The sequence below is a fragment of the Leucoraja erinacea genome, chromosome 6 (assembly GCF_028641065.1).
Source record: "Leucoraja erinacea ecotype New England chromosome 6, Leri_hhj_1, whole genome shotgun sequence".
NCBI lineage: Eukaryota > Metazoa > Chordata > Chondrichthyes > Rajiformes > Rajidae > Leucoraja > Leucoraja erinaceus.
The window spans coordinates 13,933,167-13,956,001 of record NC_073382.1 but is presented as its reverse complement, the minus strand read 5'-3'; the positions used below and the strand labels follow the sequence as shown (position 1 = coordinate 13,956,001).

Sequence of the window (22,835 nt, the reverse complement as noted above, 5' to 3'; positions counted from 1 at the left end):
GCAGTGGCCCTGGTCAAGGCAGGGGGGGTGGTGGGGATCCCAGAGAGAGTGCATAGTGTCTTAGAGGAGAAAGGATAGAGAGCAGCAAGAGTTCAAAGTGAAAAGTTTAAAGTGAAGTGCTATGAATAAAAAGTGGGCACTGATGTGCAGGCACAGGGTAGGATGGACAGACTAATCAAGGATTAGTGAGCTAAGGTCGGTGTTTGTTAGCGGCCAAGGCATGGGGAAGGACAACAGTGACACCAGTGAGTGAGGTCAATAAAATAGTCTCCATACTAGCCAATCACAGAGTTCACATACAGTGCCCTCCATAATGTTTGGGACAAAGACCCATCATGTATTTATTTGCTTCTGTACTCCACAATTTGAGATTTGTAATAGAAAAAAATCACATGCCTGATTAAAGTGCACATTGTCAGATTTTATTAAAGGGTATTTTTATACATTTTGGTTTCACCATGTAAAAATTACAGCTGTGTTTATACATGGTCCTCCCATTTCAGGGCACCATAATGTTTGCGGCACATAATTTCACAGGAGTTTGTAATTGCTCAGGTATGTTTAATTGCCTTCTTAATACAGGTATAAGAGAGCTCTCAGCATCTAGTCTTTCCATCACCTTTGGAAACCTTTTATTGCTGTTTATCAACATGAGGACCAATGTTGTGCCAATGGAAGTCAAATACGCCATTATGAGACTGAGAAACAAGAATAAAACTGTTAGAGCCAAACCTTAAGCTTACCAAAATCAACTGTTTGGAACATCATCATTAAGAAGAAAGAGAGCACTGGTGAGTTTACTAATCGCAAAAGGACTGGCAGGCCAAGTAGGACCTCCACAGCTGATGACAGAAGAATTCTCTCTATAATAAAAACTCCCCAAACACCTGTCCGACAGATCAGAAACACTCCTCAAGAGTCAGGTGTGGATTTGTCAATGACCACTGTCATCAAACAAGACTTCATGAACAGAAATACAGAGGGTACAATACAAGATGCAAACCACTGGTTAGTCACAAAAATAGCACAGCCAGGTTATAGTTTGCCAAGAAGTACTTAAAAGAGTACTGGAAAAGGGTCTTGTGGGCAGATGAGACGAAGATTAACTTATATTAAAGTGACGGCAAGAGCAAAGTATGGAGTAGATAAGGAACTGCCCAAGATCCAAATCATACCGCTTCTTCTGTGAAACACGGTGGTGGGGGTGTTATGGCCTTGGTATGTATGGCTGCTGAAGGTACTGGCTCCCTTATCTTCATTGATGATTCAACTGCTGATGGTAGTAGCATAATGAATTTTGAAGTATATAGACACATCCTATCTGCTCAGGTTCAAACAAATGCCTCAAAACTCATTGGCCAGTGGTTCATTCTACAGCAAGACACTGATCCCAAACATACTGCTAAAGCAACAAAGGAGTCTTTCAAAGCTAAAAAATGGACAATTTATGAGTGGCCAACCGATCTGAACCCAATTGAGCATGGCTTTTATATGCTCACGAGAAAACTGAAGAGGACTAGCCCCCAAAACAAGCATAAGCTGAAGATGGCTGCAATAGGGAGGTTGCACGACAGTCGGGTCACAACCCATGACCCGTACTGTTGCTACCCCACGCCAACTGGAGTACACGCGATGAACAGCAGGTAAGCACTGACCATTGTTTCCAGCGTAGCGGGCCCGTTAAAACCCGCCGAAATGCTCAATTTTTGCGCTGTAAATAAATATGGAAATCGGGATAAGCGTGAGAGACATTTAGCCTGCTTCAGAATTCCAAAAGTGAGGAGAAATTACAGTAGATAGAAGCGAGAGCTGAAGGGACAACAGCCAAATTGCTTGGCGAACATTGGCCGTTTGCTCACAGCATTTCATCAACAGTAAGGCATTATTTGTGTTTTTTCTCGATTCCTTTGGCATCTAAAAAGTTTCAGAAGTGATAAATCTGGCTGTAACATTTTAAAATCGCCCATGGTTCTCAAGTGGGTTTTTACATACAAAAATACAACGCCTCTGAAACAAATTTACAGCCAGATTTATCACTTCTGAGACTTTTTAGATACTAAAGGAATCAAGAAAAAACACAAATAATGCCTTACTGTTGCTGAAATGCAGTGAGCAAACGTGTTAATCCCAATATTTTCAATTTTGATATCAGCATGGCCAATGTTGCCTGAAATGTGGGGGACAAATAAACACTGTTGTAATTTACATGGCAAAACCAAAATGTATATAGAAATGGCCTTTATTAAAATCTGACTATGTGCACTTTAACCACATGTGATTTTTTTTCTATTACAAATCTCAAATTGCGGAGTAGAGGCAAATGAATAAATGATGGGTCTTTGCTCCAAACATTATGGAGGGCACTGTATGTATGGACTCAATGTAAGAGTCCAAACGCATGCAGGAATCTAAATGCGTTTAGTTTGCTGTATTTAACAGATTTAGTTTTCATGCAATGTGGATTTAATGTGCAGGAAACTAAACATCACCGTGGCTTAAACCCAGCCTCGCCTGGACATGTACAGGAGCCCTGTGGATTTCTGGAAAGGCCTGGGATTGTTGCCGGGGGCAACCTCACGTTTGGAGCAGTGAACGTGCATCACAACTCGTTTGAGGCGGGTGATTAAAAGGAATTAGATCTGCAGGCCTGGTTTTAACCCATCCTTGCTTTGCTTTTTCCCGAACGATGCAAAGTGCTGCATCCATAGCAACAGATCCGTGGAATGGGACTGTTTTCCCGGCAGCATTCGCCTCTATGCGCGGATGCTGCAGCCCCGAGGCTTCGCATCGGTGGAGGAGCAACAGTTCGCCAGCATCTCTTTCACTCGGCGCATCCGGATATTTAGCCTTGCAAAGATGCACTCATCCCCCAAGCCCGGTGACATTGCAAACCCTCTCACTGACAGCCGGCCGGGAGTCAACTGCACTCACCGCCGCCTTCCCAACGAACACCCGAGCCGGACCAGGCCACCTGAAGCAACAATTCTGCGATCTCACTTCTCCCTCTCCTCCACTTCCATCAACAACCTTGGTACCGGAAGCGCCCGGGTTGCTATAGACATGAGGCGGGATTTCCGGTCGGTGCAGGTGCAATGGCAACGACTTACCTGTTGCTTCATCTCCATTGGAATCCACCAGGCTTTGTACCAGGGGTCAACTTAACCCAAATTATCATGTTAAGTTAATGATGTTGCAGAAATGAACAGAAATCAGTCATTAAGATGCAGATGCACAAGAGTGCAGAGAAGATTTACGAGGCGGTGGCCAGGACTGGAGGGCTTGAGCTGTGGTGAGAGGATGGGCAGGCGAGGACTTTATTCCTTGGAGCACAGCAGCATGAGGGGTGATCTTATAAAGGCGCGTAAGTCCATGAGAGGAATAGAAACATAGAAAATAGATGCAGGAGTAGGCCATTCGGCCCTTCGAGCCTGCACCGCCATTCAATATGATCATGGCTGATCATCCAACTCAGTATCCCATCCCTGCCTTCTCTCCATACCCCCTGATCAATTTAGCCACAAGGGCCACATCGGGAACAATCTTCCTGCATCTAGCCTGTCCAACCCCTTAAGAATTTTGTAAGTCTCTATAAGATCCCCCCATCAATCTTCTAAATTCTAGCGAGTACAAGCCGAGTCTATCCAGTCTTTCTTCATATGAAAGTCCTGCCATCCCAGGAATCAGTCTGGTGAACCTTCTCTGTACTCCCTCTATGGCAAGAATATCTTTCCTCAGATTAGGAGACCAAAACTGTACGCAATACTCCAGGTGTGGTCTCACCAAGATCATGTACAACTGCAGTAGAACCTCCCTGCTCTTATACTCAAATCCTTTTGCTATGAATACTAACATACAATTTGCTTTCTTCACTGCCTGCTGCACCTGCATTCCTACTTTCAATGACTGGTGTACCATGACACCCAGGTCTCGTTGCATCTCCCCTTTTTCTAACCGTCCACCATAGGATAGGATAAATGCACAGATACGATAAATGCACAGTCTTTTACCCAGAGTAGGATAAATCAGGAACCAGAGGGGAGGGGGAAAGTGAGAGGTGAAAGGTTTAGAAAACATAGAATGTAGGTGCAGGAGGAGGCCATTCGGCCCTTTGAGCCAGCACCGCCACTCATTGTGATCATGGCTGATCGTCCCCAATCAATAACCTGTGCCTGCGTTCTCCCCATATCATATAACCATATGACAATTATAGCACGGAAACAGGCCATCTCGGCCCTACAAGTCCTTGCTGAACACTTATTTTCCCCTAGTCCCATCTACCTGCACTCAGACCATAACCCTCCATTCCTTTCCCATCCATATACCTATCCAATTTATTTTTAAATAATAAAATCGAACCTGCCTCCACCACTTCCACTGGAAGCTCATTCCACACAGCTACCACTCTCTGTGTAAAGAAGTTCCCCCTCATGTTACCCCTAAACTTCGGTCCCTTAATTCTGAAGTCATGTCCTCTTGTTTGAATCTTCCCTACTCTCAATGAGAAAAGCTTATCCACGTCAACTCTGTCTATCCCTCTCATCATTTTAAAGACCTCTATCAAGCCCCCCCTTAACCTTCTGCACTCCAAAGTATAAATACCTCTTATTCAACCTTTCTCTGTAACTTGGTTGCTGAAACCCAGGCAACATTCTAGTAAATCTCCTCTGTACTCTCTCTATTTTGTTGACATCCTTCCTATAATTGGGCGACCAAAATTGTACACCATACTCCAGAATTAGTCTCACCAATGCCTTGTACAATTTTAACATTACATCCCAACTTCTATACTCAATGCTCTGATTTATAAAGGCTAGCACACCAAAAGCTATCTTTACAACCCTATCTACATGAGAATCCACCTTCAGGAAACTATGCACAGTTATTCCTAGATCCCTCTGTTGAACTGCATTCCTCAATTCGTTACCATTTACCATGTACGCCCTATTTTGATTTGTCCTGCCAAGATGTAGCACCTCACACTAATCAACATTAAACTCCATCTGCCATCTTTCAGCCCACTCTTCCAACTGGCCTAAATCTCTCTGTAGACTTTGGAAATCTACTTTGTTATCCACAACTCCACCTATCTTAGTATCATCTGCATTCTTACTAATCCAATTTACCGCACCATCATCCAGATCATTGATGTATATGACAAACAACTGTGGACCCAACACAGATCCCTGATTCTGGACTCGCACAACATTGGGAACATTTTTCCTGCATTTAGCTTGTCCAGTCCTTTTGTAATTTTATATGTTTCAATAAGATTCCCCCTCATCTTTCTAAACCCGAGGGGCAACTTTTTCACTGAGGGTGGTGGGTATATGGAATGAGCTGCCAGAGGATGCAGTTGAGGTAGGCACTATAATGGCATTTAAAAGGCATTTGAATGGATAGGAAGGGTTCTGAGGGATTTGGGCCAAATGTAGAGAGTGGGACTAGTGTAGATGGGCCTTTTTTTTAGTCTGGGCAAGTTGGGCAGAAGGGCCTGTTTTCATGCTCCATGGCTCTATTAACATAACATTATTGTTTAGGTATAAATAATATTTGCATGAATTTATTGTTAATGATAAACTTAACTATTAATCAATAATTTATAGTTAATGATAAACGAACATTATGTAAGTTAAAGAGTTATACGGAAACAGGCCCTTCTCGTGTGCATGCTGATCATTGTTCCTACACACACACAATCCCATTTAGTTACACATGGTCCGTAGCCTTTTTGCCTTGGGTTTTATTTTTTTTAGTTTTAGAGATACAACACAAAAATACCCCCCCTTGACCATTGATTATCCGTTCACACTACTTCTATGGTATTCCATTTTCTTATCCACTCCCTACACTTTAGGGGGATTTGTTTTACTGAGGCCAATTAACCAGCAAACTCACACATATTTGGAATGTGGAAGAAAACTGGTGTTTCCGGAAGAAACCCATGCAGTCACAGGAGACTGCTCAAAACTCCATGCAGACAGACCCGAGATCAGAATCAAATGTAAGTCTCAGAAGGTCCTGGAAAATAACCTACCTGACCTCCCGGTGGCTCAGCACTTCAACTCCCACTCAGAATCCGACCTCTCTGTCCTGGGTCTCCTCCATGGCCAGAGCGAGCAACACCGGAAATTGGAGAAACAGCATCTTATATTCCGCTTGGGGAGTCTGCAGCCTGCGGGCTTGAACATTGAATTCTCCCAATTTTGTTTGCTGTCTCCTCCCCTTCCTTAGCCCTCGGGCTGTCTCCTCCCATCCCCCAGCCCTCTGGCTCCTCCTCCTTTTTCCTTCCTTCTCCCCGCCACCCCCTATCAGTCTGAAGAAGGGTTTTAGCCCAAAATGTTGCCTATTTCCTTTGCTCCATAGATGCTGCTGCACCTGCTGAGTTTCTCCAGCTTTTTTGTGTTCCTTCGATTTTCCAGCATCTGCAGTTCCTTCTTGAACACAAATGTAGGTCGCTGCCGCTGTGAGGTGGCAGCTCTACCAGTTGTGCCACAGTGACGGCCACTTTGTGATCCCAATGCTCCTCTCGATAAATATGAAATGTTAGAGCGTCATTATCTTAGAGTACGGAAACAGGCTATTTAACCCATCACGGTCATTCCAATCAGTGGGTGCCAATCCTCATATAATCCATCCTCCAGCACTTCGCCTGTAGCTGTCTATTCCTGGGTGATTCAAATTATCATCCAGAGACTTCCTATATGTTGGCAGTGATTCTGCTTCCACCAGTTTGCCTATTTATTCCAGGCACCATTGTCTGGGTGAAGAAGATTCCACTCGTATCCTCTCTGAATCTCTTACCCTACACTTAATCTATGCCCTCTACATCTAACTATCTCTGATATGGGACAAAGTCTACCCTAGCTACACCCCTTAAAGTTTTAAGGACAGAACCTTTCTGGATTATCCATTTTGCCAGAGCAACAGAGGTCTCACCCTCTGAGAAGAGGGGAGAGAGAGAGAGAGAGAGAGAGAGAGAGATGGGGAGAAAATACTAAATTATGTGAGTGACCGTGAATGAGGGACTTGCCTGCAAGCCAGTCAGGGAACCCGTTCGACCGGAGCGCGTAATGACCTGACCCATTTAAATCCGATACCCATTTAAATCTTTCTCATCCACCAATACATCCAATTAGTTCAAATGGTAATTGTACCTGTATCAGACGGCTTTAAGAAATTCTCTCAGATTCTTGAAGGTCAAACACAATTGGTGACACATCGTGTTAATACGATGTTAATAGTGACAGTTAACAAGCGCTTAACAGTGACACCCCCACTGTCTCGCGGAAAACTGTGATTTTAATAAAATTCTATGGGTTAAACCAAAGGGTAACCAAATCCCTCCCTACCTATGTTCAAGACACCTCAGACACTCTCCGTCGTCTCCGCGCATTCAATTCTCCAGGCCCTCACCCCCTCATCTTCACCATGGACGTCCAATCACTATACACCTCCATCCCCCACCACGATGGTCTCACAGCCCTCCGGTTCTTCCTCGACCAGAGCACCTAGGCCACTTGGGGGCTGACACTCTCCTCCGCCTAGCGGAGTCGGCTATGGGAGCGGATCTGCTGGCTCAGGTCGGGCCGGAGTTTGCAGAACCTCGGCTGTAGAGGGCAAATTCGACCCACCGATCGGCTGCGGAATTCCCAATGAGATCTAGATCGGCAGCCTCACCTGGCCTAGGCGCCACATTTTCGGGGTTCTCCCGGGCAGGATTCCAATTGCGCATTCGTCATTTTGTCCAGATTAAAGAAGGTGCTGGACCATCAGTTGCCGGAAAATCAGTGGTGGACCTGTACTTAAATCATGTCCCTTGATCACCACCTCCATTTCAGGGAAAATGGAGCCAACTCCTCCAGTCTCTTCTCATAACTGAACTGTTCCATCCCTGGCAGATACCGGTGAATCTTCTCTGCATGCTATCCAGTGCCATCATATCTTTCCTATAATGTGGTGACCAGAGCCGCAAGCAGCACACCAATTAAGGTCTGATTAGTATTTTATAAAATTGTAGAATAAACTTCCCGCTGTTGTATTCAGTGCCCTGAGTAATAAAATCCAGTATCCCATATGCTTTCCTCCCCATATTGTCTTTCTCTTTCGCCACTTTCAAGGCACCGTGAATTTTTACTTCAAGTTCCCTCAGTTCCTTATTACTCCCAAGGACCTTACCAATCATGGGGTACATCATTTCTGGATTAAACGCCACCTGCTATTTCTGAGCCCCCTTCACCAACAAATCAATACCGCCTTCCAAATTACCCTTCACGTTGTCAACAACTCCACGAGTCTTGGTGTCATCTGGAACATTTGATCAAGCTTCTATATTTACATCCAAATAATTCCTGTATATTATAAACTCTTCTCCGTGGATTGTCATCTTGTCGTGGTGGAGAAACTTGTGTGGTCTTGAGATCCTGAGAGCGATGCCGTCTGGAGCTATGCTCCTGGTAAGGCCACCCATGGCAGTAAGGTCGAGGGGTAGGACTCTGTCAAAGAGCAATCCAACCAAGACCTCAACGGTGGAACAGGTGGAGGATGATGGCTGACCTTAGTGGAGCGTCACAACGGCTAGGAAGGCGGATGAAGGCTGCAGCAGAAAAGGGGTGTCCAGTCGTCTTGGACACCATGCCACTGGATCCTGACCTAGATCTGTCAAAGAGCGTGTGGTGGCTGTCTGTGCACCAGTCTCCCTATGTACAAAGTCACTCACAGGCGTCGTCAAACCCATGGTCAACAATGACCGCGGGGGGCCTAAGACGATTATAAACACAAGGGTCCCAGCACCAATCCTAGTAGAATTGAAAGACTCCTCTGGATCACTGTCTTCACCACCCACTCAGGCACTATCTTCCAGATTCTCCCCACCCTGTGTGCTAAATTCTCTATAAGCCCCCCCATCTGTCACTCATTTAAATCTATGCTCTCTGCAATGGGGAAACTTTCTCACAGTTTACCCTACAAATGCCCCTCATGGGTTTTTATACCTCTATCAGGCACCTCTTATCCTTCTCTGTCTGTGTGCATATTTATGCTGAAAGCTAAACCCGTTTCTGAATCACCGTGTTTCTCTCCATGGATACTGCTTGACTGGTGAGTTTTTTTTTATAGTGTCCACTGCTTTAATTGCAAAATTGCAGGAAGTTGTGAGATTGATCCCTTGAGAGTCAGCATGGGTGAGATGGGCTGAATGGTCACCATCTGTGTCATTGTAAGTGAAAGAGAAACCCTTCCCCCACCACCCCCCAGAAATCCACCCTGTTTCCCCCATCATATGTACACCTTTCTACCACTGCCCCAGTCACCCAGTTCCTTTACCCTTATCACTCTCCCCATTTCCCACTCTCCCTAGAACCCCCATTTTTATTTTATTCTGCCTCTCTACAACCCACCCCCCACCCCACCATTCCCTTCCATTTATAATCCCTCCCTCTAATTTTACATTTCACTCCACCCTTTCTTAGCTGATCAATTGATTGTTTCATCTCCATTTCACTTCTAGTTATTAATTCCATCCATACACCAATCATTCCCCCTCACCCTGAATCCACTAGAAGTTGCCAAGCTTTGACCATCCCTACCACTCTTTTACAGCTTTCTCTCCCCTCTACATCTACAGCATGAATGGCCAACCTTTTACATTCCATGCGCCAATTTTTGCACGCACTAGTTCAGATGCGCCATACAACACTTGTACCCCCATTCAATTCTTGTAAAAAATCTTAATATGTACATGGCATTTTTACATGATATAATAATTTACTATAAAAACAAGATAAACATTACTTATTTTAATGAGACTTTTGAGTCTGTTTTGATTTTGCCAAGCATTTGATGTTTGGAGTTAAATTTGTTACTGAGAGCAGCGGAGAATTCTTCAAATTTGAATCAGTCAATCGTGACCTAATTTTGTCTTTAATCAATTTCATGGGTGAAAAGGAACTTTCATTCCGTCAACCCTCGCCTCTCCAACAGCCACTCATCAGCGGGCCAGAACCGAAACTCACCTCACCAGTTCCAGGTGCAGCACTGGGCCCACAATCTCTACCCTCCACGATACAGACAGCACGTGGTCTGACTCTGCTACAGAGCGACCTCGGCAGGCCAGTGACCGCCCGCTGTGCCTCTCGCCTTTTCCATTGGCTGTCGTTTGGCCCCCTCAGCATGTAATTATTCTGCCGCCCACCTGAAAGCTTAAATCGCCCACTGGTGAGCAGTACTGCCCAGGTTGAAGAGCACTGGGTTAATATTTGCATGAGTAGGCTTGCTTATTTATTATTATCACTGGGGTGCAATGTGCCATTTCTAATCATTCAATGCGCCACTTTTGCCATAGGTTGGCTATCCCTGATCTACAGTCTCTTGTTTTTATATCATACAAACCTTACAAGATCAGAGCTTGCAAGCAAAATGCTGCAGATTCCAGATCTGAAATAATTCAGACGTTGATAATACTGAGCAGTTCGGGCAGCATCCATGGAGTATGAACAGTAAGCATTTTAGGTCAATGACTTTCATTATGATAAAGCAGTTGAAGGTTTGGACGATTGGCTGGTGCATAACATCCCAAACCTTATCGAGATTTATTGACTTTATAGTTTGATGTGCTAGATTATGTAACAGTTTTCAACACCAATGATAATTCCCTCACATTGACTTGACAGGTTCGAGTGGGTACAACCGACATTGCAAACTCTGGTACAAGGCTGCTGTCAACAGTCACGGGCTAGTTTCTGCCCAAATGCCAGGGATGAAGATAGCACACTGCTGAGAATTCCATGGACTTGTAAGGGCACAGAGAGGAATTCTGAGCACTTCCCAGTTTTCTGCAAGGAGACTATTAAGTAAGTAAGTAAGTACGTTTATTGGCCAAGTATTCACATACAAGGAATTTGCCTTGGTGCTCTGCCCACAAGTAACAACATGACATACAGTGACAGTTACGAATAACTCAGAAATAACTAAACATTAATAATAATAAAACATTAATGATAAAACACCATTGATCAAGCATGTGAACCAACAAAATACCAGATCAAAGGGGAGGCTACAGATTTTTGACTGTTGAGTAGAACAACTACTCGTGGATAAAAACTGTTTTTATGTCTGCTGTGGCAGCTTTGACAATCTGGAGTCGCCTTCCAGAGGGAAGTGATTCAAAGAGTTTGTGGCCAGGGTAAAAGGGGTCAGAGATGATCTTCCCCGCTTGCTTTCTGGCGGACAAGATCATCTTTTCAATTGCATCGCCTTTGGACACATCGAGTGGGAGAGGCTGGCGGGTGAGTGTTGGGTTGAGTGGATCTTGCAGGGGCATTATATGGGGCATCTTGCAGGGGCATTATATGGGGCATCTTGCAGGGACATTATATGGGGCATCTTGCAGGGGCATTATATGAGGCGCTGATGGCAACATCATGGTGATCATTTCTGCCCTCGGTGATTAACAGCAAGCAAGAAACACGTTCCTTTTCCCCAGACAAGTTGTAAGCGACAAAAAAAAACCAGCTAACCCGATTTTTCCACAGTGCTGATAACTCCCATACTTACTGACTGTAAGCAACGAGCATCTGGTTCTACAAGTGTTTCCAATTACCATGGCAAAGTCTCTGGAATTTGCTTCTTTTGGCTCTAGCAATCTACCTAGCTAACGCACATAGTTCTAACTAATCAGATACACTTGCATGAGGCAAGCAGTAGGCAAATAAAGATTGAAGGTAGTCGTGAATGGGCTGAAACTGACTTCACACTTTGCGGTTTGCTGGTTACAGAATGACCGAGAAGCCTGAGTGCACTAAAACTTTAATTTTGTCACCTTCAGCTTAAACATGCATGCCGACGTCCTGGTTAAATCCATCGTTTTACTAATTGCCGTGATTATTCCTGAAAGCTTCTTGCAGTTTACAAGGTGAGTTCAGCTCCTGCAATGTTTTTGATCTGTTATTGTTGACTTCTGCCAGGCTATTGTTTATTGGGATTGCAAATGTCCAGCAACAGTAATATTTTTACCGTCCTGAATGACATGCAGCTGTAAAAGGATTCTTTAAATAAACTAGTGCTGTAGACTGCTGCAACAATTTGGGAACTGCACCCGCTTCTTTCCTGCAAAAAGATTGAAACATATAACTTACAAATTTGTGCAAGGAAGCACAATTAAACATGTCTCTGCACAACACTTTGACAGCCTGACAGAATGAGTGTTTGTCAATTTTCAAATTTCACCCTGCTATTGATTAGCATTTGTTTTCCACAGTTGAATTCTAAATGCATTTCAGGAATGTCTTAGGCAACGTACCTGTTATCAATAAAACCATAAATCTATTATCTTAGTTCATGAGGATGATTGCTTGAGAAAAGGCTTGTTACATGATCTCGGGTATTTTAATGCTACAGCATTCCTTCAATCGATCGGTAATGTCGCGCTCCTGTCTTTGAGATTTGAATCAGTTTTCAACATGTATTTAGAATAAGTATTTAGCATTTCCAGTGAGACTCTTAAAAGTTGTGTGTGTTTGGAATTAATTGATTTTTAAAATAATATGCACATAATTCTGTGATGATTATGAGTTGGTGTTGGCAGGGAAGTTTCTCCCTGCTTGATTTATGTGAAAAGTATCAGTGAATTGGATGCACAATGAGCAATTTAATAAAAGAAAGAGAGAAACTATATTTTATAAAAATAATAAACAGTTTTGGCTGCAATCTGCAGTACTATGCTAATTTACAGTCTTCTAATTTATTACCATTGATCAGATATATTGCCCAATGATAAGTTAAGCAAATTTATTGGACCTCAAGAACAGGAAGCCAACAATTGACCTCAGTTACTGAGTCTGGTACAAGGTTTCTCTGTTATTTCTTCTTGCGATATGGGTGTAATCGGCAGCACCAGTGTTCATTGCTTATCTCCGACTGCCCCTGGGAGGATGAGGCTTCTATCTGAAACTAAATTGGGTAAAATGAATTAAAATGTTGATGGAAAGCAAAGTGGTCATTTTTTATTTCAGCTGATGGAGAAAATGATCCCTTGCGGAAAGAAACACCAAAACAAAAATCAAATCTGACAAGTTGGTTGACCACTGGTCAACAAAACGAAATGCCGAGATCCACTCTTGGATAAGACGGAATATCCTTCAGTGCCTGGGAGAAGGGTAACTCACTTCAACTTCTAAGACGGGAAGATGCTAGTGTGCAGCTTCTTTTAACATGGAAGGCTACACAAATAGACACATTAATATTCTTGCATATGAGGACACATTCTAAGTACATGTACACAGACACACTCTGGCCACACGCACGCACGCGTAAACACATGACCACACTTGCACGCCCGAACACACCTGCATGTACGCGCATACACTCACAGAAAGACACACACACACAGAAACCACATATTGGCCTCATCCTTTTTCTTGCCCATCTTGTTCCTGCTTGTTCATTCTTTCCCCTCTCTTGTTCATCTAGTTACATTCTGCCATTGGTATCTCCTGATCCTCTCACTCCTAGACTCTGCTCACACCAACCTCCATCCTCCTCCTGTGCCTTTTTATGACACCTTCCCTCAGTTCCTTTCAGTGTTACCTCACCTTCAACTCTCATCTAATCCTTCTTTCAATTACGCCAAATTTTGCCTTGAGTTTATTGACATCTCTAATCACAAAGGTGAGTCCTTTTCCCCCCCCTCCCCTCAAACTAGGTTTCATAAACTCTCAGGCAATTTGATTCAAAAGAACACAGCTTTGATCAATCCAATCACTTTTCATTCATATCTAAAACTACCCAACACTGCCAATGCCCCATAAATCTCTCTTCCTGTTTCACCTTTCTGTGAGGTGGTATGTGCTGGCTTTGTCACTGGAAGATGAAAAAATTAGAGCCATACATTTTATCGTGACATATATATCACATCAACTAACGATTAGCAGTTCCAGTAACAGATGGGCTTTTCCTTACATCGAGCACTAAAGAGAGAATGTCAAAATCTCTTGCAATCTTCTCTCTCTTTTCATTATAGACATGAGATAAAGTGAGCAAGGTTATTACTAGAGCCAGGATGTTTAGGCACTAAAAAACTCTGAAATAGGCAGGCAGAAAGGCATAATAAAATTTTAAAAAGGCACGAAAAGGCATTTATTGACAAAAAATGCATAACGGCATTTATTTCCACAACCAAAATATGGTTAAAAATGGTAATATAAAGTTATACTACATTAAATGACCAAAGTTGCCTGGTTGCACATAATTACTGGCATTTTTTTCAAATTATCTGGTGTTAAACTATGCCGTCTGTCAGACAGAATATGCTTCAGTTGTGAAAAACATCTTTCTACCTCAACTGAGGTCACTGGCGCATACCCGAAACAAGCTACAGACTCTATATTCATGTTGATATCTTGTGCATTACAACTACCTTTGAGAACTTTAGCTATGTTTTCTATTTCTTCAAGATTTCTGTTAGCTAAAATTACTCTCTCACACTTTCCTTGGATGTCTTTACCTACATCAGCGGGAGCTTTACGAATATCGTCAGTTACTTTGTTGAAAACCTGCAAGTTATTCACTAATGTTTCACCACGTTTCTCAAGGGAAGTGATAGCTTTTGTGCAGTTTGCAAAATTGGAAGCAATAAACACAAGATCGCGGTGGAGGGACTTTTTCTGCATGATTTCACTGACGATCCTGACTGCAGCAGATTCTTCTTCTTCAAAACAGTTGATGAGTTCTTTTATCTTTTCAAAATTTGCAGCATAGTAGAGTACAGCAGAGAGCCATGTACCCCACCCAGTCAAAATGGGCTGAGGAGGTAGCGGAATCTTGGGTGCCATTACCTTGAACAACTGCACACGTGACGGTGCTTTGAGGGAGATTTTCTTGACATTGCAAACTAGGCGATTGACATTTGGAAACAAATTACGTATGTGCTTGGAAATTCTATGAAGTCCTTGAGCTAAGCATGTCGAATGCAACATTTTGGGGAATAAAACTTTAAATTCCAAACAGAATAATGTTCTTGTGTTTTATACCTTCTGGCCAAAGTACAGCAAGTGAAGATATAAACAACTGAGCATTAGTTGAGCTGTTTGACTTCTCCAATACTTCCGATGTCAACAAAAATACTCCTTTGATGGTTGATCTGCCTCCAGTGTACCGATGACCACATTGGCAATCTCCCACAGCATCGGTTGTCTTGTCTATTGAGATCCATATTTTGTTGCATGCAACTTCATCTCTAATTCTCTGCACAACAATGTTCAAGTTGCTGTCAACATAATTTTTCCGTAATGATGACTCATTCAGTATATGTTCCTCTGTGTATTTCTCTAAAAAACCTCCGAGATATTTGTTTTCCAATTTCCACAGTGGAATTCCAGCATCAATGAATGCCTTGCACAGATCACTCAAACTCAGATTTACGACTGGAGCCAGCAGTAAATGTAGTGAGGAGACAAGCTTGGGTATTTTGCTTGGGTAGTCTACACCTCAGCGGTATCAACATTGACTTCTCTAATTCTAGATAGCCCTAGTCTTCTCCCTCCTCCCCCTGACCCTTCCCAGCTCTCCTTCTAGTCCTACTGTCTCCGCCTCTTCCCTTCTTTTTCCACCCCGCCCCCCCACATCAGTCTGAAGAAGGGTCTCGACCCTATACGTCGCCTATTCCTTCTCTCCATAGATGCTGCCTCACCCGCTGAGTTTCTCCAGCATTTTGTGTCTACCTTCGGTTTTTCCAGCATCTGCAGTTCTTTCTTAAATAGATCTTGGACCAGCGGCACGAACGAATGAATGACCGTCAGTGGCGCGCCCTGTTTCACCCCGGTGGTGGAAGTTTTCTTGTAAGTTATACTATGTTAACACGTTAATAATAACATTAATATTAACATGTTAACATAGAAAGCGTCAATGTAATCACGGTACAACTAGGGAAAATAGCACGACCTATTAGCAAAACTGCAAAAAAAGGCTAATTTAGGCACTCGATCATGAAAAAGGCATCTTCCTGGTGATATCATCAAAATAAAAAGGCATGAAAAGGCGTTTATGGCATATATGGAAAAATCCTGGCTCTAGTTATTACTTATCGGTCAGGAATCATATCCATCTTTGGACAATATCGTCCGAACCGGAGGTTGTTCAGACTTTCCAGTTCATTTTGCCTGGTTGATTTGTGCCCCTTTTCCTGGCCTGATTCTGAAACTTTAAAAAATCCTTATTTATCCAATAAAAAACCCACCAACCTCCATTTTCAATTTTTGAATGAATTCCTGATTTCCTGATTTCGGCATCAAGAACATAAGAAGAAACCACTCTGGAAATTATTAATCAACTCTTTTGAAAGAATCAAACATTTTTTAGCAGCAAAACACAAACACTGATTAGTGCATAAAACCCAAGAGAAAAAAGCAAATATTTACAGTTTATAAATCTACACTTTATTAAGCTATTTCAGCTGAAGGTATAAACATCTATCAAATTTACTTCTTGCTTTCATACATTGCTTCCACAATTAGTTTCCCCATAAATCAGACAATTCTTATTTCAGAAATGCACCTTCAGAAGCCACATGTTTGTTTCTGTGTCACTGGGCAAGCCAGCATCTCGTCACCATCTGACTATTGCAGGAACTGGGTGCTTTTCTCTGCCATTTCAAAGGTTGTTTAAGAGCCAGCTGCATTTCTTAATAACTTAGAATCATAGTTGTACAGCATAGAATGAGGCCCTTCAGCCCTAAATCTATGCCACCTGTTGTACCTATCTATACAAATCACATTTACCTGCACTTGATCTATAGCCTTCCGTGCCTTGCCAATCAAGTGTTGGTTCAATGGTTTGTTGTCATGTGTGCACTGCACAGTGAAATTATTTTTTGCACAGCTCACACATGCATAGTCACCATATTTTAGCACCATTTACAAAGTAAATGTCCCAAGTCCACATGCTAGATGTACTGGAGCACCCCCCAATACAGGTAAGTCCCAGGCTGCTGCAGGGTCTCCTCTGATGCCTTTGACCGGCTCGACCTGCGAACCAATGTCCCTCTTCTCGCCAGGCCACCTTTGTATCCTGGGGGCACCTTACGTAGCTGATCTTGAAGGTGCTGGTGGCAATACCACCGTATTCTCTCCTACCGGCCACCTCCTTGTGTCCGTCATCGCCAGTGCCTCACCCCTCCTCAACTCACCAGTCTTTGGGGCCGAGCTCGTCAGCTTCCGACCTTCCCCTGCAGGTAGCTTCTTCACGGTGGCACACTCGATGCTTCTTAAATGTAGTGAGTATCTGCCTCCATTGACCACCCCCCTCATTATCCCAGCCCACTCTCCTCTGGATTTGCACCTATTTCTCTCCTCCACCTTCCATTTCCACCCACATTCCTTCTTTTACCACCACAATTCGCAACTCCTCGATCCTTTTGTCTCACAACTTTTGTCTTTCATCCCTGGCCTTTGTTCATCATCTGCCTGTCAAACCCCCATTCACCTGTTTCAACCTACGACCTGCCATGCTTTGTCCTGGCCCTCCTTCTTCCTTCATACAACGTCTGAAGAAGCGTTCCCACCTGAAATGTCATCTATCCATTTGCTCCAGAGTTGCTGCCTGACCCGTTAAGTTACTCCAGCACTTTGTGTCATTTTCAGATTATATATAATGTTCACTGTTCAGTTTTTTGATTATTTAAGTTAATGAATGCAAAATGGAAACATGAAGCGTGGCTGGTGTTTAACCTGCCGTTTTTCTCTTGGTGGTGATGTGACATGAAGACACCTCTCTGGTTCCTGCGAGCTGTCCGTGCGGGAAGCGGAAAACCAGTGCCGTTCTCCGGATGGTCTGATCTGCAGTGGGCGCGGACAGTGCGACTGTGGAAGATGCATCTGCCTCGTCAGTGAGCCGGGGAGATTCTATGGATCCCGGTGTGAGTGCCAAGACTGGGTCTGTGAGAGATTCAATGGGAAACTTTGTGGAGGTAAATACTTTCCAATCTCTCTCCATTAGAAGGCAGGCTCTCCCAGGATGTTTACATGTCTCCAGGAATTCAGGATAATCTCCTGGATATTAGAGAAGAATACAACTATGTGCAGTTTGTTTGTATTATCTGTGGTCCTTTTTGTTTATTAATTAGTGATTGATTAGGTATTGGTATTCATTATTAGCACGTGTATCGAGGTACAACAAAACACTTTGTATGCCTGTTTTCCAGTCAGATCATGCCATACATGAGCAAAATCAAGCCCTACACAAGTACAACAGGTACTGCAAAGAGAAAAATACAAGTGCAGAATGCGGTGTTAGAGCATTATTGAGCTAAAGTTACATAAACGATACAGATAAAAAATGCTACGTCTGCAATGAAGTAGATTGGAAGATCAGGACTGCACCCTAGCTTATGGGAAGACCGTTTAATAGTCTGATAAGAGCAATGGAAAAACTGTTCCTGAATCTAGTGGCACATGTTTTTAAGTTTTTGTATCTTCTGCCCAACAGGAGAAGGGAGAAGAGGGACTGAACACGGTGAAAATGATCCTTGATTTTGTTGTCATTTTTCCTGAGCCTGTGTTAAGCATAGATGGAGTCAGTGGGGAAGGAGGGGGGGAGGACTGTAAAAGGAGGGTAAAGAGGGTATATGCGATGGACTGAGCTGCATCCACAACACACTGCAATTTCTTGCAGTCTTGGATAGAGCTATTGCCAAACCAAGATATGATGCATCATGGAAGGATGCCTTCTATGGTGCATCTGTAGAAATTAATAAATGTAATGGGAAAATGCTGAACTTCTTTAGTCTTCTGAGGAAGTAGAGGTGATGGAGTGCTCTCTTGGCAGTACTTCAGCGTGGTTTGTCCAGGAAGGAATGTTGCCGATATTTATGTCAAGGAACCTGAAGATCTTGACCATCTCCACTTTGGCATCTTTGATACTGACTGGGAAATTTACACCACCTTGCCCCCTAAAGTAAATAGTAGCTTCTTTTTTTTTGCTGGCAATGAGTGAGAGGTCTTGACACTAAGATCTCCATATCCTTCCTGTACACTGTAGTATCATTGTTCGAGATCCAGCCCACAACAGTGGTGTCATCTAAAACTGATAACAGAGCTATATCAGGATTTGACTGAAAGCCAATTATCCAGAGTGGATTTTGCAGCTTCCATTCACTTTTGAGCAGTGTTGGAAAATGGGGCAACAGGAGATTTGCCATGTTGGGTGACCGAGCATGGCAACACAGCTGCTGGTGATGGAAGAACAAGGGAAAGAATTCCCCCAAGGCTGTATCCATCCAAGATGCTGCTTGAAAATGAGTGGGTCTAAAATTGCAACACATGAGTCTGAAAGCTGTGGGCAAGTTGTGCCTGACCAGATGGTGAGAGAGGTTTAAATATTGCGGCACACTTGGATATACAAGGGATACTGATTCTTGTTCGTAAATTGGGAAAGACAGCCCTGAAGAAAATACCCCTCCCTAAATCTTCCTGCCTTTCTTACCTCCTTTGAAACCTGCCTCTCCGACAAAGCCCTTTGACTTCTCTCTTCATAAATCCACGTAGGAATCAACATTTCACTTGTAAATATTGCTACAGAACAACGTTCCCTTTTTAAAATGAAGTTGGTGCAAACGTAGTGTGTATTCTCAAAGTTGAAACTGGGCTTTGCGTTTTAATGGATAGAATAAAGAAGTAGGTTTACAAGCTAGAAGATGTTTCAGAAATCTTCCATACATCTGGGTATTTACAAAATTATTTTCTGAACTCATTTTACAGTTGTGGTGTAGACTTTTATTGATATTTAATAAGGTTTGTTCAGGTTGCTGTTTTTAAGATTAGATTAGTTTATTGTCATATACACTGGGTTGCAATGAAATTACCAATTAACATAATGCTTACAGAGTAAACAGTATACTTATAGTATACTGTTAGTAATGATGAATACAACAATAAATACGTTGATGAGTGATCCCGATGGTAAAGTAGTGTGCCTTAATGACTACTGTCCAGTGACTCTGACATTCATCATCATGAAGTGCTTCAGGAGACTGTTGATGGTGCACATTAACTCCAGCCTCCCAGCTAGCCTTGACCTACTGCAGTTTGCTTACCATGGTAACAGATCCACACCAGATGCCATCTCCCTGGCCCAGAACACGTAGACAATAAGGATTTCTACATTAGACTCCTATTTATTGACCGTAGCTCCACCTTCAACACCATAGTTCCATTCAAAGTCATTTCCGAACTCCTGGATATAGAAGCAGCACCCCCCTTTGCCACTAGATCCTCAACTTTCTGACTTTGAAACCACAATCAGTGAGGATCAGCGACAATACCTTCTCCACAATCATTTTTAACCCCGGTGGCCCAAAAGGTGGCATTCTCAGTCCCTCACAAACTCCAGTTACACCCACAACTGCATGACAAAAAACTTTAGCTCGAACTCCATCTACAAGTTTGCAGGTGACATCACTGTTCAAAGTTACAACACAGAAGGAGGCCACTCAGCCCTTTTGCTCTGTGCTAGTACTCTTGTTCTACATCAGCCTCCTCCCACCTCTTTCCACCTTCCCCATCAGTTTAAAATTCCTGAGTCTGCAATTTGGTTTTGAAATATGTTTCCCTTTTTATCCATCACTTCAACCAGTCCCTAAATGAGGAAGTTGCTGATTCTCTTGTATCCATAGGAATGAACACAAAGATTGCTGTTGATGTTTGCAATCTGCTTTTAGTGAGACTTGCAGTATCTTTTATTTTCTTCAACTCTATCTCTCTCTCTCTCTCTCTCTTCTCTCACCTACGGTACCTCTTGTTTTCTTTCTCTTTTCCCTCTCTTTCAGTTTTGTTTGACCTTCTATTCGACCACAGGTTACTAAGTCATTATATTTTTCAATCCCTCTCATTCTTCTCTGAATGATCTTAATGTCCTGCAGAACTCAGCTCGTCCACCCAGGCAGCTCATTTCTCCTGAGCATCCCTGTCAACCACCCTTCATGCCTCTGAAGACCTGACACTACCAGTGGAGGTTTCTCCTCTTTAAATCCTCTTAATTGTTCTGGGATCTGGGTTAATGGCCTCCATCATTCAGACTTGCGTACATTGAATTATGTTGGATAAACTATTAATACTATCCTGAGTCATGGTCGTAACAATTACACTGCTGAGGACTGTTATTTGATTATATCCAGGATGCGTTTTGCCAGCTGTTTGTTGTATCACTACTCAGGGCGTTAGAACCCAGCAGCCTCCAGATTATGGTTTTTACCCTAACCGACCACAGAAATAATAATGGTAATCACTTTCTCCGAGCAAAATTAAATGTCATTGCTAACAGTACGTTTTGTTAAATTACAACGTTCTATCCTCGTATTGTTTGTTGGTGTTGTGAATCTGTTATTTGTGAAGTGCAGCTGGAACGCTGCCCTCCTGTTCTATGACAGGGTGAGAGGGAGATGCATTGGTCCAGATGCTCTGGTGTTGTGCAGCAGAGGGTGACAGCATCAGGCATCACGCCCACACCTCCTCCAGAGGAGCTCTCTACACCCAACTCACATCACCAAGAAATAAGCAGCAGCATGGAACATCCCCCCGAATGAAGAGGTGGTTCAGAGAAAGATCCAGCTCTCCCTTCTTCCATCCCAGAATCATATTGTATCGGGGAGGGAATGCCATTCAGCCCATCTAAACTGCTCTTCTCTCATCCCCCTCTTCAATTCCCTCCTGAAAGTTCCCGTTGAATCTACTTCCACTGTTCTTTCAGCCAGCAGTTCCAGACCGACTCGCTGTGTGGAAACAGCTCTCATGTCCCCTCTCAGTAGAATGATCCTCCAGTAGCATCTCTCAACATTACTGCCCCTCCAAAGGGACAGCACTCACTGACGCTCCGACATCTGATACTTTTTTAGTACTTCTCCACAGCACTGCCCTTTTGCCAGTGAGGGTCTCCCTCAGCATTGCAAAACAGTAGCAATGTCATAGACTGAGTAGCAATGTCATAGACTGAGTCATGAATTCCACATCATTGCCAAGAGAGGCGGCATGGTGGCACAGCGGGTAGAGCTGCTGGCTCACAGCACCAGAGACCTGCATTCGATCCTGACTGCGGGTGCTGTCTGTGTGGAGTTTGTACGTTCTCCCTGTGATTTTGTGTGTTTTCCCCAGCTGTTCTGGTTTCCTTCCACATTCGAAAGACGTACAAGTTTATAGGTTAATTGACTTTGGTAAAAATTGTCCCTAGCATCCAGGATAGCGCTAGTGTACGGGGTGATTGCTGGTCAGCGTGGACCCAGTGGGCTGAGGGCCTGTTTCCACGCTGTAGTGTACTAAGTCTCTGTTCTGCACTAAGGAAATTCTCCTGACAAGCAAATTCAGCTGCTTCCTGACAGTTAAAACCTCTCTGTTCTGGTATCATCCTTGCAGTTAAATACAAAAACCTCTGTTCTGTATCTCCTGACTTGGTATAACTTTACACTAAACTTGTTGCAGATGTACAAAAGCATTTCAGCACGAAAGCCAACTGCGGAAAGCTTCCCAACAGCATATTTTGTTTCCATTGGCAAGAAGCTGCCAAAACCAACAAGCTCAGAGACTCATCCAGATGTATGGTTCCTGAATCCACACTGGAAATCAGACGTGCACTGTTGTTTTTGAATCGAGTTCCACAGCAGCATTTTTACAAGGTGGAAGAGTAGCGCGTTGGTCAGCAGAAAACCATCCTTTCTGCTTTTTGTCAAAGCAGAAATCTTGAGTTATGCCCTGTAGCTGGGTTTGCCAACCTGCTGCACTGGCCTGTATTTTCCAAGAATTGAAAAAAATTGTTTTTAATTTTTTTGACCAAGTTTAACTCTGCATTGAAAAATGTTG

General features: G+C 43.3%; 2 protein-coding genes across 3 annotated transcripts in view; one reads left to right on the top strand and one right to left on the bottom strand.

Annotated features, from left to right (window-relative positions):
- nalcn (sodium leak channel, non-selective) overlaps positions 1–5,026 on the bottom strand; it is a 201,010-nt gene extending 195,984 nt beyond the window's left edge. The window contains 1 exon segment of the mRNA XM_055636651.1: positions 2,932–5,026. The gene's annotated coding sequence lies outside the window, so the exon portion shown is untranslated.
- Positions 5,027–11,620: 6,594 nt separating this feature from the next.
- itgbl1 (integrin, beta-like 1) overlaps positions 11,621–22,835 on the top strand; it is a 154,139-nt gene continuing 142,924 nt past the window's right edge. For both annotated transcript variants that reach the window (XM_055636650.1, XM_055636649.1), the window contains exons 1-2: positions 11,621–11,908; positions 17,754–17,956. In XM_055636650.1, coding sequence (XP_055492625.1) covers positions 11,829–11,908; positions 17,754–17,956 — 283 coding nt within the window. In that variant the 5' untranslated portion in view covers positions 11,621–11,828. The remainder of the gene's footprint in view (positions 11,909–17,753; positions 17,957–22,835) is intronic.